The sequence below is a fragment of the Nothoprocta perdicaria genome, unplaced genomic scaffold (genome assembly GCF_003342845.1).
Source record: "Nothoprocta perdicaria isolate Ctin4 unplaced genomic scaffold, notPer1 scaffold_75, whole genome shotgun sequence".
In the NCBI taxonomy this organism is placed as follows: Eukaryota; Metazoa; Chordata; class Aves; order Tinamiformes; family Tinamidae; genus Nothoprocta; species Nothoprocta perdicaria.
Window position 1 is genome coordinate 2,903,495 of NW_020456032.1, and position 20,330 is coordinate 2,923,824.

General features: G+C 41.9%; 1 protein-coding gene across 1 annotated transcript; it reads left to right on the forward strand.

Annotated features, from left to right (window-relative positions):
- Window positions 1-6,335: 6,335 nt before the first annotated feature.
- LOC112957675 (protein shisa-6-like) lies at window positions 6,336-18,989 on the forward strand. The gene is made up of 4 exons (XM_026051404.1): window positions 6,336-6,405; window positions 7,948-8,010; window positions 15,268-15,420; window positions 17,092-18,989. The coding sequence occupies exons 1-4, from the start codon at window positions 6,336-6,338 to the stop codon at window positions 17,640-17,642; spliced, it is 837 nt and encodes a 278-aa protein (XP_025907189.1). The 3' UTR covers window positions 17,643-18,989.
- Window positions 18,990-20,330: the final 1,341 nt, after the last annotated feature.

Consider the following 20,330-nt stretch of genomic DNA (forward strand, 5'->3'; position numbering starts at 1 on the left):
CTGCTGGGGAGTATGGCACATCTCTACTAATGCTGGTAAATATGTAGATTTTAACAGTTCTGATATTCAGTTGTCTACGCAGAACGATAAAAAATCTTAATCAAGAAAACTATTTTTTCCAAAAATGCTTCAGAGTTTTCGGGTTTCCTTGATAAAGTGGTTTCCTTGGAGAAAGATATTTGGAGCTCTGTACAACCCCCAGYGGAGGAGGTGGATAATTTTCTGAGTGAACTAACTGTTCCCTGGACTGTGGACCACTGTGGGTGCAGTCCTTCTTCCAGCAGTCGTCTTTGCCCAGATGTTTGCAGAAGGATTATTTTCCATCTGTTTTTTGGTGTAGCTCCATGTAAGGTTTCTGAAGTTGTCAGAGTGGACCTCCAGAAGGTCAGTCCTCCTTACACCTAAATATTTTTCCATGTGTAGTGGTACATTTGCCTATTCCTTAATTAACCATCCTCAATAATAACTCCTGATAACTTTCCCCCATTTAACTAATTCCTGTGAACGTTGACAGCCTCCAAAGGTGTGCATTGAGTGTCAGGCAGGGGAGAGATGAAGCTGTAATATGTGATCTGTATCAGATACAGATCTCTGTAGGAAGATGGGCATCGCCAGCTATTAGACTCACAGACCCATGAGCATTGTATACTCTGATACTGCAAATCCCACTGGTAAGAAATGCTGCAACAATCCCAACAACAAAATCTTAGCTTCACATCCATTACTCCTTTAGACCAAGTACCTTTCCCAAGATCAACCTGGATTCTGGGATTTCTCTCTCTTTTAAAGCACTGTGTATTTAGCATGTAGAGATTGATTTTGATTATTTTTCCTTTTCATTTCTTTAATGCTTCTCTTTTAAGCGCATTCAGATGGTGATCCCCTGGGAAGCAATGCCTGTAAAAGTGACGTACTTTGCTGATGCTTTATACAGACTGCATAGCATTTAAATAGTTGGATATAGCAAAATGCTGAGGCTGTTTTGAGTGCAGCAACATTAAATAAAATCTCATGGAGTCTGCTGTATGTAGATGACTGTGTGCGTGGATATGTACTATAATTTACAAGGACTTTTAGTTAAGGTGTAAGAATAAGGTGTAAGGTGCAAGATTTAAGATTAAGCAAATAATCAAGTTTTATGAAAAACCTTAGCTTACAGAGTGTTTAGGTACAGAATGTATTATTTTTTCCAAATGAACTCTTTCTTAATCACTGCTGGGAGTAACTCTGAGCATGATTCACTGCTTTATGTGGAAGGAGGGTTAGGTAGTAAGAAGATCTAGAAGGCATGTGGCCCCTATGGGCAGGACAGAGCAAGCCCTCGTCAAACATCCAAGTGAACCAAAGGTCTCTCTTGCCCCTGCCAGGAGGTTTCTGCAGCCAGGTCCACACTGCAGTTTCTGCTGACAAATATGCCCTGGCTCCAGGTGTGGGAAATGTGAACCTCCCATTTGACCTTGTTCTTCCAGCAAAACATTGTGCCTAAACTGCATGGTGATACGGTCAGAGAGAGGGACACCAGGTTGCTCTTTGAGGGCTTTGCTGATGCAGGCCAGACAACAGGTCTATGGCATGGGAATGGCTTGACAAAGCTGAGCTCATCAGAGCCTTTTCAAGTTGCTTCAGCTTCTTGTTGCTGAAGTTTCATATACCCACASTGTGGCTTTTGGAAGGGCTGAGCTCCTGTGAGCTGCCACCACTATAGCTAGACATGATGTAACCCCTCTGCCAAGGAGCAAATCTGAGGCTGAACAGGCYCGTTCCTCTCTGGGCTTCCTTATGGCCTTACGGACATGATTCCACCCATCTTCATCATTTTCACAGAACCACAGAATGGTTGAGGTTGGAAGGGACCTCTAGAGATCATCTAGTCCAACTCACCCACTCCAGCAGGGACACCCAGAGCATGTGGCACAGGGTGGCATCCAGGGGGGTTTTGAAGACCTCCAGAGAAGGAGACTCCACAACCTCCCTGGGCAGATTTTCCCCACACATAAAATAGGAATAATTACACGCTGCTCTACCTTCTCCACAAAAGCTTTATGATTAATTAGCATCTGATTTGTGCTTGCAAAATCCTATTAAAAATCCGTTGAGTGATCTGAAAAATCTGACCTGCGTATTCCATGGTGGTTCCTCAAAAGCTGCAAAGTGCTGGTGCAGTTGCTTGCTGTCTCAGTTTAATCTGCAGCAAACAGACCCCCACTGTCCGTGCAGTGGGAGTCTGAAACCCGTTTGTGAGGCGTAGAGGAGGGTGAGAGGAAAGCCTGCATGGAAAATAACAGTTCCATAAACAGTGCAGGTTTTGGATGGTGTGGGATACTAAAGAACAGGGCCATTCACCACTTAATGAGGATTAAAATAACTCTTGAATAGTTGCCTTATTCTCTGAGCATCCTGTTCAATGAATGAGTCATAGGATTACAGTTGAAAAATAGGCTAGAACAGTGGGACAAAAAACCTAACATAATGAATATCAAATTAGGGGTTTGTGGACAACCTTTAATCTGGCACCTCCAGCCTGTTAGTGACTGATATTTTGACTTTAATAGTAGCTTAATCTTTGTTCATGTTGTCTGGTGTGACCCTAGCTACAGTCCCTTTTCTTTGGGAGAAGGGGGGGTCAGTTTGTTTGACTATCGCTGGCCAGGTGCAGAAGCACTCTGCAAAGAGGATATTCGTACATAAAAGTATAGAGTAATTATTGCCTAATGTGCAAGCAAGACAGCTGGGATTTAATGGTCTATTAGGCTAAGTATTAAATTATGAGCACCCTCTCTGAGAAGGCACTTGGGGATTTTTGCTGCCTGGGCACACATCCCTCATGTGTCCCTCATCCCTTGGTGTCCCTGAGATAGACCTTCAGTGCTGTGAGTAGCTCTGACATGAGTGACATGGTGCCTTGMCCCAAGGAGCTGGTGGTTCCCAGTTAGCTCCTGAACAGGCTGACAGGCTGACGGACTTGGTTGTTTTGTGTCCCTCTGTCCCATCAGGATCTCATCCCATTCATGCAGTTGGTTTCTTTTTGTTTTCCTTTTGAATCCCAAATCACTCTTGATCTCATGTCAAAAATTCTATCATCATCTCTGTCCCTAATTTCATATTTCATATTCTTCTAAATGATTACAGCCCAATTAACAGGGAAATGCCCCATGCAGTGAATGCTTTACCAGCACTTTCTTCACCCAGGCACCCAGCTCCGCTTTGCTTGGCCAGCATAGCAGAAGTTAAAGGACATTTGCTTAAGAGTTCCCCTCCGGACTACAAATTATGAACAGAAAATGCCAAAGGGTGACAGGCAGTTGATAAACTAGGAGCTTAATGCCAGAAGTATTTACATTTTCATCATCAGTTTTTCATCTGCTTTACTCCTTGCCTTCTGGGCCTGTCTTTCTTTCAGTTCCTAAAGCCTGAAGTCTTCTGTCATATTTAAGTACTCTGGAAGATTAGCCCTTGAAGGGGATTTTCTCTTCATTAATGTAGATGCCAAACACTTATCTTGTCATCAGAAAAATAAACCACTTGTTATATTCTTTTCTGAAAATCTCAGCTAGAGTGTATAGTTGAAGGTAGGGAAATGCTGAGGTTGCTGAAAAGACCAGAAGGGAAGAAGGAAAGAAAACATATTTCATAGGTGAATTACTCCTGTTCAGCCTATTTCTTTTCTCTGGTTGAATAGCAGATTTCAGAAGACTTCACAGTGCTTTAATAAATTCTGTAAAGCTAACACAAAATATCGTATGACTTCCAGGACCATCCTATATCTATAATGTAGTTGGCAAGTATTAAAAATATCCTTGCATTGCAGTTTCCACAAGGAATTTTATTAGAAAAGACAGGTTGGAAAATGCAATGTTTTCTTTCTAGATTTTGACACTTGTTGTTTTTCCTATTATAGAACAAAATAAATCTAGTTTTTATTAGCAATAAACACATAACAAATGATTGAGATTGAAAAGATATATATATGCCCCAGGGAAGACTGAAAGCAAATATCAAAGCAAAGGTAGAAAAGACTCTACCTTTTTGCACTCTCTGTGCAAAAAGAAAGACTTTTTTAAGAGGATATTCTGGACAGGAAGTACAATAGGAGTTAATTTGAGGCTATTTATAAAGTTTTCTTTATTATTTAGCAAGGGCTTTGAATCTCAAAACAGACAATTCAGTGACTGATTTATTCTGCAAATTAAATCAGAGTTGCATCTTGCCCACTGGAAGAAATGCTTCTCTCGCAGAAGTTCAGATCGATTCCTCAGCAAATGAGACGATCCACATGCAAGAAGACCTGTGAAGAAAGACTCTCAGTCACCTTCACATCTCAGGATGTTTCCTATCATTCCAGTTGCCCATTATTGGTGCTCTCAGATCACCAAGGGGCCTGATCCTGTCTTGCTCTGAGTACAGTGCCCCTTGACCAGAAACATTCAAGGGAGTTAATGTGCAGATAYAAATTTGCTCAGCACGTGATAGGTAGTGCTTTGGGACAAAAAAAGCATTCTTTATGCTCACTAGGAAAATTCTCACTTCTTGTTTTGCCATCTGCTGTTAAAAAGCTACTGGCACTTCTTAAAAGCATTTATTGGATGACATTAGACATGGAGGGTGCTAGATGCTCCAAGTCTTGCCAAAATGTGCATGTAGTTTCAGAGAAACCTGAAATCCTCAGCAGTGGATGCCATGCTGTAGCACTGAGAGGTTGTAGAGTCCTCAGCCTGGGGGATAAATGAAGAAGAGTCACCTGAGATCAACGCAGATCCTAGTCTAGAGATATCCCTTCCTACAAACTCAGTTTACTTTTCTCCCTACAGAAGGATATAACCTTTCCAGCCTCCCATGGCCTCCACGGGCCTCCACATGGCCATCCACTACTGTCCTGCATACAGACCCAGCATCCTTTCTCCTCCAACACCTTCTCTTCCCCTCTAGTGAACATGTGCTCCCTTCCTTTTCATGGATGGAAAGCTCTGTTTTCCAGAGTTGCAGTTGCCAGATTCACACACAAGCCATATGTATAATCTCTTGAGATGCAGCGTTTTGTTGTGTTTTTCTGTTCCAATTAGTGAATCCATGTCCTTTGCAAAGAAACCTGAGCTCTTTTCAGTCCCTATCCGTCCACATTAATTCTAAAAGGAGGTTAGAAGCACTTGTTTACCTTCTGCTCATGTTAAATCCCATTCTTCTAGTTACTGTTATCTGATTGCTCTTCCAGCTGTGCTCGGAGATTTCATGATTCAGAGCACTGTGCAGCCCTTATTTCCCCAGTGGAGCTTCCTTGTAAACAGCTTCGAACTTAGATCCCTATCTGTGCTTCTGCCTAACTGGCACTTCACAATTAACAACATGATCTTGTTAAACCTGAAGAAGTGCAGCAGGATCAGCCATCCCTTTAAAGCRTTTTACGGCTTTGAAAGTGTTTATTATAGGCCACAAAAGTGGTAAGCGAAGCCCCGGTGCTGCATTCTGAAGCCTGATTAACTCAGCCACACAAAAAGACCAATAATTCAGGGTCTGAGTATTTTTATATGTCAATTTATATGTCATTTTTTGGCATCTTTGCATTGGCCTCAGAGAACCTGAGTTCTTTAGAGGAAAGAATCTGGAATGAAATGGAAAGCTGATCAGAATCACAATACTRGGAGATAGTTTGAATACAAACTAATCATGTCAATATGGGTGTTATCACTTTCCTCAGCAACTTTATCCAGGAGTGAAGCTGCCAGAGCAAGTGCCAGAACATTAGAGAATTGTTTGTTTTCRGGAGAAGGAAACATCTTTCTTTGCTTCTGGTGCAATGAATGTGCTAATGTTTTATCAGCTACTGTTTTAAATACTCGCTTTCCACGTGGAGAGATGTCTCCATCACCAGTGTCTAGCCTGTTACCTGTCAGCTCAGTAGCGTGTGAGCAAAGTTAGCTGAGAAAAGGACAAACAGTTTGTATGTTTGCTTTAACCATTTGATTTCTAAATTAGCTGTGACTTAGCCATGCTTTTCTTAGCCACAGCTAAGTGAGACAGCCACAGCTGTAACCATACATCTGCCTGAACATAGGGAGACTAACATGGGTACCACAAGTTTCTATATAGAACAGTTTGCAAGGTGGACCCCTCCTGAGGAAATACTTTGCTTTCTAAGTCTTTTCAGGGTAGAGGTGGCTATGTAGAAATTCGCTCAGGCTCTTATCAGGTCAAATGTAAAGGAGAAYTCAGTGGACAACACAGCAGGCTCATGGCTCACTGTTCAGTTTGCAGCTTTCACAAATAGATCAAAGGGATGATAAATAAATAACTAGTGGATAAGATACCTGATAAAATAACTAGTGAAAGCCAAGCTGAACATGAGTCATCAGTGTGCCCCTGTGGTGAACAAGGCCTACAGCGTCTTGGGCTGTGCTAGGAAGACTGCAGGTTGGAGGAGGTGATAGTTCCCTTCTCCTCAGAGCACTGATGAGGCCACCTCAAGACCTACTGTCTCCCATCCTGGGTTCTCAGTAGAACAGCAGCATGGAGGTGCTGGAGCAAATCAAGTGAAGGGGCACAAAGATGAATAAGAGTGCACAGGTTACATGAGAAGAAGCTGATAGACCTGAGACTTTTCCTCCTGGAGAAGAGAAGACTCAGAGGGGACCTTATCAATGTTTGTAAGTACATGATGTGGGAAGAAGTAAAGAGGACAGAGTCAAACTCTTCTTAGAGGCATCCAGTGACAGAACAAGTGACAATGGGCACAAACTGAAATGCGTAAGAATATATATATTTTTTTTACTCTTTAAGTCTGGTCAAGCACTGTAACTACTTATATAGACAGAGACACAGTCTCTATCTTTGGAGATATTCAGAACCCAAGTGGGCRTGGTCAGATGAGCATACTGCTCTACCTGGACCTGATCAGCAGAAAAGAAGTGTTCTAAGAGGAAAATGGAATGTTTAGTTGTTTTTATGATACACAGATAGTTCTAATGGCAACTGTAGACAGCATCTGCCTTTGCAACTGAGGACTATAAAATTCTATGTAGAAGACTCTTGAACTGAACCTGTGTGAAATCTGTATGTGCTGGCTTTTCAGAAGCATCGAATATTTAAATTATATAAAAGAGCAGATGATTTGCTAACCAACAGGCCTCAGGACCTAGAAATATCAACATGTAAGACATTAGCAAGGTTTTTGGTAGTTTCTGGGAAAGTATTATGAGACTAATTTAGGAAGCATTGTCCATAAGGAATCTCTATAGGGTGGATGCCACAATGGTTCAACGGTCATAGGTTGGAAGTAAATATCGCTAGAGAGATCAACTTATATGCTTCGCATATAGGCTTCTTGTTAATGTCAACATGGTGGAATAAAAATCTGCTGTTAAACAGGAATACTAAAGAAAGGTTGTATGCATTAAAGAATGATTGGACAAGTAGCAGTTCTTTGGAAAACCACCAARGAGTCCTAAAGGATCATAAACTTGATGTCAATCAGTAATTTCATGTCACGAAAAAGGAAAATATCATGCAAGGTTTTGTGAATGAATGTGAACAGAGAACATGGGAAATCCAGCGCAGGCTTTTTTTCCAGGTTTTGGAGGCCAATGTTAYGAACAGCTTTGTGTTGGAAAGAGATGTGGCAGTGTAATTAGCTCTCTGAGGTTTCAGGAGTTTCCAGGAATGCATTACTGATGTTGATACACAAGTCATGGTTGCTTCCTGCTCGAACATGCTTAACTTTGCAGACACCTCTAATTTGCAGGAGAAGGGGAGCAGTTTCCCATTATCGTGTTCTTTTAGCATCTGGAATTTTAAGTGAACAACATAACAAGAGTCTTCCGCTTTCTTAAGCATTTTCTTCTCCTTTCTTTGATCATGCTGAGATTCCTTGTAAATACTGTGAGCTGTAATTATCATCTGCAGATTAGTGCGTTTACTAAGCTGTTTTTTAAAGAATATTTTTTCTGTGAATTTCAGATGACCAAGAACAAAATTATAGTCACCTGATACTAAACAGTGCCACCCAGACACCTACACATGGTAAGAGAAAACAAAGAGCAAAATTACACATGTTGTAACTTTTCTCTGCCAACCAGTAACATTTACTGGTATCAAAATATGTTTAATGTTAACTGAACAGTTCCTATGGCAATGATGCATGAATGATGTATTTCATTAACATTAAACATAGGACCATATTTTTCAATACTGTGCACATTTAAATATGGCCCAGTCTTTTACTTTGTGTTTCCCCATGTCTGGCTGCTTCTTTCTCACTTCCATATCGGCAAGCTGCTGTCGGATTTATCAGGCTAAAATAGCAAGAATTATAAGTCTTAAGTCTTTTTTTTTTTTTTCACTCCGGTTGGTCAATTCATAGTGCTGCTCGTGCTTGTGCAGTGTTAGACAGGTTGGAAAGATAGTGAATGTAGGGCAAGGGCTCCTGAGCTTTTGACACTGCAATATAAGGCCCAACACTGTCCTTCTAGTTTCTAGTATGAAAGAAGACCGACCCATATCCTCCTCAGACTTGACACCTCAGGAGATGTCTGGGTCAGCCTATCACCACCATGTAGCCTGTCCAGTCTTCTCTTCAAGACTGAGAGCAGCTCTTGTAGAATTTCTCCAAAGCTTCTCTGGGTTTGTGCTGGATAAGTGTGAGTCCTCCTGCAGGCTTCACTCTTGGTTAGCTATGGAAGACGTGGATTCCCTTTTGTCTTATCTTTGTATGTGATTCAGCACATGTGATGGCTCCCCTCTATCCAGCACTCTCTCATTTTGACTTAGTGGATCCCTGTCTTCCCTTGGCCAATACTTTCAACAGTTGAAGTGCTCCTCAGAGCAGCTTGTTTTCCCACTTAGGGATCCAGTGTCTCATTTCAGATGAGTTGTTCAGATGAGTCACTGTGCTGGACTCTCTGTTGAGTGGATGCAACAGCTAACAGGACCATGTGCAAATACTCTGCTTTGTATCACTATCAATCACAGGATTTTTGCCTTCAAAGAAAAAAATTGAAAGAGAATATGATCAACCCATGCTCAGAAAAAATCAGGAAAAAAAAAATGGGCCTCAGTTATGGCCAGAGATGAAAAATCCCGTTTTAACCTACTCAGGAGGCTGCTGGTCCATGCTCAGGACACAGCTTCTCCGTGCAAGGCCCTATCGAAGGAGGCTGTGAGATCAGTGATATGGTTACACTGAATCCTTCTGATGCAGGAAGGAATGCCTCCTAATTAATGACGAGATTGTGTGTAATCTACTCTGTCAGGCTGCCATCATTTAATTAGCACAGTGCTGCATGTGGCACGGCTAGCAGTTAGAAGAAAATGCCCCTTTTCCCTCTGCCTGGCCGTCAGGGAGGGTTCACAGCAGAGTGAAACATACGTTTTTTCTGTGTTTGGAAAACGCTGTGGAGGACAATTCCTAGTGATGATTGAGAGGCCTGACCTCGGGCAGGTGGGTATGATAAACCATAGCCTAMAATACCATGGCTTCATTTCTGCCCTTGTTGACGGCTCTGTAGAAGCTGTAGTTACTTGGAGTCTCCCACATCCAAAATAAAGAAGGTCTCTGCAGTAGGTCTCTTTGTGCACATACTCACTTTGAGGACCTACTCACATCTCATTATGAAGATATCTGCACTCCTCTGGAAATCTCATCCTAGACTCTGTTCTCACTGATGTTCTTCACACCTCAATTCCACTATAGTCATGAGTCTGATGCTGGTGTCATTAGCTCTAGATGTTGGTTTTACATCAGCTGCAGTTTTTGAATTCTAAGTGAAAAGCTCTATATTTTTGGAAATATGTAGTGATTTTATACTTAGAAGGTAAAGAAGAATGCTTGAGTATTTGTTTCTGTGTGCAGTCAAATTTTGCACATGAAATGCAAACCTCTTAATACGTTAATAGATCTTGTATAGCTATTAAATCCTTATGCAAAATAAGCACATAAATTATTTTCTTATTAAGAAGAATAAAATATGAAAAATATAAAAGCATAGGGTACAGAGAAGGACTCAGGCAGTGTAACATTAGCTGCAACAGAAATATACCCTGATGCCTGGGCACAGTTTCCCTAAATCTTATTATTTTATTTTTTATTCCTGCTTAAATTTAATCTCATTATAGTTAGTGCATATTTAATTATGTTAAACTACCAAGAGTCTTGTACAAACATTTTTTTTACACCTACATAAATAAACAAGTAAATTGGTAAATAATGTAGTTAGTAAGAAGTTTGTAATGTAATTTTCATATCAGTTCATTGCATTTGGTAATTATCTCTGAAAGTACTTAGTTAACCACCATAAGCAGTGAATGGCTTTGCTTCAAGATTTTTATTTGGACAAGTATTTTTTCCCATAAATGATGTCTTGGTTTGCCCTGATGGAGGCAGATTTGATTTTATAGCTGTAGCTATGTGAATATTAAACTAATTCCTATGTATGTATCTTYTTTTATCTTCCTTTAATCCTTTCTACATTCTCTCCTTTCTTCCTCTCTCTCCATTTCTTTTTCTTTTTCTTTTTCTTTTCTTTTTCTTTTTCTTTTTCTTTTTCTTTTTCTTTTTCTTTTTCTTTTTCTTTTTCTTTTTCTTTTTCTTTTTCTTTTTCTTTTTCTTTTTCNTTTCTTTTTCTTTTTCTTTTTCTTTTTCTTTTTCTTTTTCTTTTTCTTTTTCTTTTTCTTTTTCTTTTTCTTTTTCTTTTTCTTTTTCTTTTTCTCTTCTTCCTTTATCTTTCTCATTCCTTCTCTTTCTTTCTCTCATGCTCTCTGTATCTCTTTATCTCATTGTTCCTTCTTTCCTTCCTTCAGAAATTCAGGGCATCTTCTTTGCTACACAGTAATAGGACTTTAGGGAAATACATTGCCAAAATAACTCTTGCATCAATTTTCTAAACATCAGACCAGAAGCTTCAATTTGAGGCAATCCCAGAAGATATGAAAATGATTCCCTATACTGTCACATCTCCTCTAGCAATTTGCTGAGTTTTGTGTCTATTGTGTTTAAGACACTGTTTACAAAATCAGAACAATTAAGGACTATTTAAATTAGATTTATCCCCAGTAGAAATATATGTGAGGAAATTAAAAGATTATCGGATCCCCAGAATATAACCTACAGGAGAAATAGACATATTATGTCCATTGGTATCTTTGTAAAGCAGCAGGACGTTAATGAAAGTGAGAAATGAATGAAGTAATCTAGGAGGACTGGACAACACAGTGCCTACTTTTTGATCCGTRCAAGTCACTATTTGTGACAGGAGCTCCAGTGATAAGCCATGATTCAACTCTGAGATTCCTTGTAAGAGATGCAAAAGTCTATCAGTAACAGTTTGTAACATAAGAAGTATGAAAACAGATATACCACCTTGAAAAAGCTGAAGATACAAATCGTAAATTTATTTCTAGCTTGAAAATGCCAGTTCTGTGCTTGTCGTAGTATGTCACTTCCAGGATGACTGAGGAAATGTTACAACTTGGCACGCTAAGGTACCAAACATCATCAGTTGCTACCATATTTTYCTGAGGAACGTATTCTTTTGTAAGAGCTTGCCTCAGACTTGGAGAAGACATTGTGTTTGAGGCTTCAAATGACTGAGCAGAAGGCGGTGCTGAGGGAGCAGCGGGTGCTTTGACAGAGGGCTGAAGCTATGATGAGCTGGAGCTGAGCAGCAGAAGGCTTGGTTGTATCAGTTTCTTCTAGGTGACATTGTTTGCTTTCTCTGGGTGAATGTTTTCAAAGGCATCTGCTGGAAAGTCTTGCAAAATTCACACAACATATGTGCAGACTCGAATGCAAATATGGAGCACATCCCTTTGCCACTTGAGCTTTGTTTAAAACTTTGCCATAAATTCACTATTTTGTCTTGGGTATCATCTGTTGCTCTCTTTGTACGTGGATGGTTCCATACATCATAGAGCTACRCTTTGGAACAGAAACTGTCTTCTAAGGATGGGAGCAGGGCCACAATACTTCATACAGTATTTAGGTCTGGTCTCTGTCATGCAAGTCTCTGGCTTTAAAAATATTGAGACTACTTCCAGCCCTGTGGTTGCCTGTGAAACATTGCTGGTGGAGTGAGGCTGTCCCTCAACTAAGTGTGATTTTTCTCTTCTTTATAGATTACAAAATGCTTGCATGCATGAAGTGGAGGGGTGAATTGAGAGCGACCACTCAGTGGCAATTTGTAATTGCAGATCCCAATGCATGGAGAGAAAGGATGAGCCTTTTTCTATGGAGATGTCTGCTTCCCTCCCCAAGTTATGGTGTCAATGATGCCATGCGATCCTGTGTGCTTGGCAGTAGTGTGTCCTGCTACCAGCACCYTAGCAGGAACTGTGTGCAATCATTGATGCCCTATGCATCTGTGAAATTAAGAAATGTTGCAGGGCCGAGCCCTCTTTATAGAGACTCTATCAGAATGTTAAAATGTTGATTTGATTGTAAAAAGGTGTGTTTACTTTGAGGCATTTAGAAACATTCTCTTTCAACCAAACTACGTATGGATGATGTGTCCCTCTCTGTTGTATCTTGCTATGCAAGGTTGTGAGTGTCATTTCCTCCATGTTCCTCTGCTAAAACCTTTGCAAAATGTGACCAGAAAGGACTATGTGTCAAGAGATGGACAAATGAGGGTGTCTGAAGGATGGAGGTGAGGCAAATGTGGGCAAATAGCACTTTTTAAGGTGGACTCAAGAAGCATGAGATTTTGTTCATTTTTCCAGTGGACATCTACCATTGTTCAGAATGCAGAGCTGGTCTGGGATCAGTGGGAATGCTGGGGCTTGGAGCAATGTGCTAGCTCAGATATGTWCTGGTGATCAGGAGCACTGTGCTGGACCATTATGCCCAACAKATGCCAGAGGAGCCAAGAAATACCAGTAATAAGAGTGAGACCAGGGAAGTGTGTGATTCGAATATGTTGCAGGAGTGAGGAACTATGAAGAAACTTCTGCTTAACTAGTACCAGAAAACATATTGCACAAGATATTTCTCCTTACTAGAGCCTCTGAATTTCCTAATCTTACCCTCAGACTACATTATGCAAAAACCATCTGAGGTCATCTTAAGTCATTTCAGTTTATCCCTTATTTTGCTGAATGATAGGGAGTAGATTTCAAGGTGACCTCTCATTTACTAGAATCATCAGGGTCTGTTCCTGACTGACTAGATGGAAAAAGCAGTAAGATGATGTTCTGATTCTGCACCAGCCCATCAGATAAATGTATGGCACTTAATTTCACACACTTCTTGCAAGCAGTCAATTAATGCTCTTGCCCTGGCACTGAACACAAATTCCATACATACGACTAGGCTTATTTCAGCTCATCCAAGCCTCCATGCAAAATGGAGATTAGATACAGGCTGAGACACCACAAAAAGATGTTGGTCCACACAAACACAAACACTAGAAGGGGCATAGTTTCAGTGCTGATATAGGCCCTGTTTACCAGGTAATATCTAATCAATTGTTTCTAGTGCTCTGATGCATATGATACACTTCCTAATTTTACAGTCAGTCTATTAGACAGAGATTGGAGTCATCAGTAAGAAAATAATCTTCTCAGAGAGATGGCAACTAGCCATATGCTCACTTGGGGTGATGAGCTTTTTGGTAGCTAACAACACTATTTCATGAGTGTGGAAACACACATAAGCAATAGGAAAGATGCATTTATTAAGGGAACATTTTCACCATTCAAAAAGCTGTAAGAAAGTTCTTCATACTTTCTGTAGGTCTGTAGATCTCCAGGTCTGTAGAAGGATCTGATGGAAGAACCGTGCACTGCTTCGGGTGGGACTTCCTTTACATTTTGCTGGGACATAGGGGAAAGTGGAGAAAGTGTTTGGGCACTGGACAAAGCCATCAAATTTGTCAAGGTGAAACTCCCTTGCTGCTCAGTAACTTTTGGGCAGAAGCCCAGCTTTAATCCGCAGCAGCCTCTGGATCAGTGGAGATAAAAGGTCTTGGAGTCACTTGGATGGATAATGAGCACACTTCAGAGTGGTGCACAGCAGGAATGTGTGCAAACAATATTTAAGCTTTCTGGAGGATTTTCTTGTGAAATCYACGTTTTTGTTGCTTGACAGTTCCTGGTCAAAGGTCAAGTAACCTTCTCTTGACACTGACCACCAACCCTCCCCCTCCAGCTTTAAGATGAGCTGTGCAGTAGTGATATAACACCCTATTTGGGCTAAATCAGTCATAAACTGTTCCCCACAGACCTGTGGGCAAAAAGGCATCCAGAGCTTACAGGCAGCAGAAGCACAGCAGGCTTGATCATATGCAAGAAGATCCTATGTGCCAAAAATGGATCCATAAACTATTGCAAGGCCCTGAGTTGCTACACGCAGACTGGGCATGCAGACCCTCCTCCTTGCCCTTCTGCCCGGGATAGGTAAATGTGTGGCATACATTGGCCAAAGGTTAGGACAGCTGCAGAGTGCCTGGACTTGACTTCTAAAATCCAGGCCCAGTGCTAGCTTTTATTGACAAAGTCCTTAGCATTTCCTTCCAGACTCAGGGTATTTCAAGCACTGGCCTGGGACTCCCTCTGTGACCAACAAAGGGAAAAGGGAAAAGGCTGGGGCATCCTCTACCCTACATGGACTGCCCCTCGTTTCCTGCCTCATAAATCAACTCCAAAACATGCCTCACTTTCAGATTATACTCAAACATGCCCCCCACTACTCTGCTTCACACTTTTGAAGGTTAGGGGAACCCTAGTTGACTGAAGAGTCCACCAMGACACTGGAGCCAGGGACTGGGCTTTGCTCAGCATCTCCAGGTTCACAGCACTACACAGAGATCAAACATGACCAAAAAAACAAAAAAAAAAAAAAGAGAGATTTTTAAAGATTTTGACTATCAGTCCCATTTGAAACACTTTCATAAATGCTTGCTCTTAGCTCTGAGAGCAGGGAAGGCACAACCTAYATGGCCATGCCAGACTCCCATGCGACCACATCGCAGTGATGTATATGTCTCCATAATAAGTGAGGTCACTGAGTTTGCTGGGCCTACCCTCCCACTGAGAGAAAGTCTGATGGGCTGGTGGGCTTTTGATGCAGCAGTTTTCTTTTATCCCTAATTGCTGTGGACACTAAGGAAAACAAGGCTACAGGTTCCATTTTTCACTGATCTTCCAGTGTCAGTTTGAATTAAATCCAAGAACATGCTGCTGAGGCTTGCCCAGATACAGTTCTTCTGCCTAGACAGAGCTGTGGGAATGGCTCGCCTATCTCAGTTTGGTGTGCTTTATGAACATGTCTTTTCCTCTCTTTTTCAGACAAGCCACGGATGAACAACATTCTTACTTCTGCAACCGAACCCTATGATCTGTCCTTCTCCCGGTCCTTCCAGAACCTCTCTCACCTCCCACCATCCTATGAGTCTGCAGTCAAGACAAACCCAAGTAAATATTCTTCTCTGAAGAGACTAAGTAGGTGTCAGCTCATTTCATCTCCGTTGTATCACATTTGCTTGTAAGCTGCAGTAGGCCCAGTGCGAAGGCAAAAATCGCGGTGAATCTCTATCACTGAACTGCCCAAGTTGGCATCTCTGGTAATGATTGTCTTGGTTGTCACTTTCCATCAGAGGAGAGTATAGAGAAAGTCACTTCATTACTGTAAGAACACTTGTGGTTATTTGCTTACTGACCTCCTTGTTGTACTGCCTCCCACAATTCTGCATTGTATCTCGTCTTGATAGAGGCATCTGAGATTCCATTTTCCTTCTGTCAGAGTTGAGAGGAGCCAGTCACACACTGAGCTCACTGTGTGAAAGGCAGATGTAACCCACAGATGTAACAGGAACCAAACTGCAAACCTAGACCAACAGAACACTGCTGAAATGGTTGGGAACATCCATTTCTTCAGTAGAAGCATGACATCTGCCTGACTCTGACAGTGCTGTGATCTGCTTCTTGATGTATGTGTCCTGACCCAATCGTGATCTGTGCCGTTCACCAATCTCTTGTACACATCTTGTTGTTCACTACCTTGTTCACACTAGTTAACACGTGTTTTTTTTTATATTTTATGTATTACGTTGTTCTGCTAGATTTTCTGTAACGCTCATCACTGTTACTGATGGTGAACTCACACAGACTTCAATTCTGGTAGGATTAACACATAAATGATACTTAAAAAGTAAAATGCTTTCTCTAACTTAGAGAACAAATTCATAATATGACTCCATGGGCATTCTGGATACATTAAATCAGATATTGYCTAACTTAAAAGAAATAATTTAGGTGTTACAATAACTTCCTTGAAAATAGCTGGGCATGAGGAACAGACCTCTCTCCCCTAGCCTACATAGTGCATTGCCAGTTAGCTAAGCTAAAACAAATTGAAGTGACAGAAAAGCTTTTGGACTGTCTGCAGCATATCCCCATGTGGAGGWTTTTTCAGAAGAGGAAAGGCAATAGGAATGTGGCATACAAAAATCTCAGCCCACTGTCTGGCACTTCAACAAGCAAACYTTCCATAGAAAAAAAGCTCTCYGATAGGAACCAAGGTATCTGGAAAAGATGCAAAGTTAWATCTCAGGCAGATAATTCAGAGAGYATCCCATGACTATCAGAGCTGCTTTGTGACTACAAATACATAAAAGATAGTAACTAAAAAAGTAACAAAGTTGCTCATTAATTGCTCAGAATATTCGCATCTGACATCAGAAGCAAAGGATGGGTTTCCCCACATGGGGAACTTGCCTGCCCCAAATCAAATTCCATACACTCCTTAGTAAGTATCCTGTGAAGGTGACATTGGATAATTTCTCCAAAACTCACTGTTCCTATAATGCCATGATCTGGACTGAGCAGCATATGGAATCCATTGTCATGTTGCAAGATGGTGTGATACATCAAGTAGGGACTTATACTTGATTATATGTAATTAGAAACTGTCTCTGTGTGCCATCAACTTGTGTCCACAAAACATGCGTGAAGCTGACACTTCTCCTGCAGGCTGAAATGGAGGCCCAAGCTGCTTTGGCCACAGGTGGATCATCCTTGGCTTTCAGGAGAAGAATCTTCCAAAGCACACACGCATCCTCCTTTCTCACTCCATGGCATTTTTAACTGTTTCCCTTTCTATTTTCCCCACAGCTGACAAAGAGGCAGATGAATACTACATGAGGAGGAGACACCTGCCMGACCTGGCGGCCCGGGGCACCCTCCCAATCAACGTCATCAAGATGTCACAGCAGAGCAACCACAGGGACAGGCCCCGGCGGCCCATACGGGCCATGTCCCAGGACAGGGTGCTCTCCCCTGAGAGGATTATGCCTGAGGAATTTAGCATGTCCTATGAACGGATCCTCTCAGACGAGCAGCTGCTGTCAGCTGAGCGCCTCCACTCCCAAGACCCGCTGCTCTCCCCAGAGCGCTCGGGGTACCCGGAGCAGTCAATGTCACGAGCACTGTCACACACAGACGTCTTTGTGTCAACACCCGTCTTGGATCGCTACAGGATGACAAAAATGCACTCCCATCCTAGTGCCTCAAATAACTTGTATAATACCTTAGGTATGAACCCAACCTCTGCCAAGCGTCAAGCGTTTGCCTCTCGGCGACACAACACCGTGGAACAACTGCATTATATTCCAGGACACCACCACCACTACCGCACGGCTAGCAAAACAGAGGTGACTGTTTGATATGAGCCTGTGCACTGTAGATTTCATTAAGGACTGGGGTGGTCACAGCACCCTCTACAGCAGTGGCCTTATAGGCCAGGATAACCTCTAATAACTCAGTGTCTGAAAGGACTACTTAAACAGTCCCACCCGCATCGTTTTTAAAGCCACCCATACATTGGTGACATAAGAAGAACCTAAGCAAACAAACAAAATGATAGTGAGGAATAATGGAGGATATGTCCTAACATGCATCAGTTTCTGTCAAAGAAAGCCATAGTAGTAGATGGCTCCTTCCAAGGGCTCACCTGCACTATCTCATTGTTTTTATGAATTTAGGACTTTTTGATCGCTACAAGCAGAATCACTCTCATGCAGCCCATGGCAGGGAGGAGGAACCGCAGCACCCCATCCTGGCTGGAAGGGGCCCTCTTGCTCTCTCTCATGCCAGCCCATGTGTTTGACCTTTCTGTAGCAAGTAGGTTAAGAGTTTGACTGCTGGGGATCACCTCCAGATCATTCGATATCAGCCAGCAYCCATGTATCTCTTCTTCCTCACCCCTGGAGTACATTAAAGGGCAGTCTTTCCTAGGGGACTGGCAGATCTAGGGGCGAGAATAGTCTGGCTGAGAAATGAAGTTTTAGTTTATATTAAATATATTCATAATATAAAAATATACTAGTGCCTACAAGTCGCCTGCTCTCTCAGTGTAGGAAGTAGTAGGGTCGATGTGTCCAATAAGCACAAATATGCTGAATATGCTTGTCAGACCCTTTTCCCACTCATTCTAGTATCTGGGTGTCTACAACATGTAAATAGGAAGGAGGAATAGAGTTTCTGTTCCTTCAGCTTCTTGCCACTGCTAAACCTAAAGCGCCAGAATTCGTCCAGCTTCGCACTGCTAACCTGTGCTATAAGTTCTGCCTCCACTGAAACTCCTACCAGGCAAGGCTACCAGTGACTCCATGGAGCCTGGGTTTCTCCCCAGAAGTTTCCTTTCCTCCTGGCATTCTCCATCTCTCCATTTCTGTGCATATTTCCTCCATAAACGTACACCCTAGAACTCCATATGTAGCAAATCTTTTTCTAGCCCTTAGCAGGAATACTAAGCTAAGTGTGTCAGCATACCAAAAAGTGGGTTGGTAGCTTTCCATGATTGTTTCACCATGTAGTGGCCCCAAAAAAGTCATCCAAATGCCAGTTCCACTGAGTCCCAAACCTAGCCACATAGACAATTYCATTTCATGCAAACAAATTATATATCCAGCATACGTATATTAAAAGGGCATGTTGTATAATCTAATATAATGCTAATTAGATACTATATATTTGAAATCTTTTAAAAATAGACTCATGGGTCCAGAATTTATGAGGGTTTTATTTTTGGCTTTCTGAGTGGGCTGGGATTCACTTTTTTTCTTTGTCTTCCTTTTTTTTTTTTTTTTTTTTTTTGGATTGGTTGGTTGATTAATTTGGTGGTTTTTTTTCTTGTATATCTGCTCCTATCAATTTTTGTGGAACTAATACTGGAACACTTCTGTGGCCAGGAATGGGTCTCAGAGGTTTTGCAGGCCACCCAGCCCAAATGCTCTAACAATATGCTGCACTCTCATACCATGGTGCATATTTGAAGTTCCATCACACGGCCTGCAGCCATGTTGCTGTTTCAAACAACAGGTATGCTCCCTCCCTCTGCAGGATCAAATGGTCATTGACTTCAGGTCCTAACATAGTCCCACACTATGTACTTCTCTCCTTCCCAGTACTTCTCTCCTTGTGTGCTATATTTCCATAACTCTTTACCAAGATAACTCTTCACTAAACGCCATCAAAATTATTGCTCTCCTTCACTCTCCCTTCAAATAGCCTTATAGTTCCCCGTTTCACACTCCACCTCTGTAGCATAAAGCTGTAGATTGTCCTAAGCTTTTGAATCTCATGGTGAGGCTGATGGTGTGCACCTTGTTCTTCTGGCGCAACGAAGACAACAGGAGTGTGCCATTCTTCCCCAGTGGATTAGAGATAGACATCAGTGGGATCAGGTTGGCTTTCACTATGCTGCAGTTCTCAAAAGGAGTCCAAGGAGTCTCTTTCCCAGACTGTCCTGGCATTGCTGGTCCTAGTTCATGGACTTACTTCTGCCCGTCTGATACAGTGTTCACAGAAAATCCCGTCTGAAAGAAATTCTGGGGCTTTGTTTGACAGAAACTTAAGCTGTGAAGGAACAAATAACTGTCTCCATGGTTCAGACTGTCTGGTTTATTACTGTGCAACCTTGGGCAGAATCTCTCTGGGTGACACACAAATTTCTTTATGAATCACTGTGGCAGATCATGACCTGGGGATGAGAAAGGAAAGGCCTCTCCAATGCTCACACCTCATGTCCTTACCTTGATGGATGCTCCTCTCCCCTGACTACCTCCAAGCTCCTCATCTCAGTCACTGGATATTTTTTAAAAGGCAATTCCCTGTGAAAAAATCTTCCTCTTGGTGACCTCCCTGCCATCTAAAGTTTTGTGACTGATTTGAAGAGAACAGAAACACATGGCTGATGGAGAGGTGGCCTCTGCTGAGGTTCTGAATCTCTTCTATTCTCCTGGGAGAATCTGGGACAAATGCCCTCTGCAAGGAGGGGCATGTGAACACTGTGGGAGAGGAGAGTCCACCCTAGAGTCTCCAGGACTTGAGGTGGAAGAGCCCATGGAGCA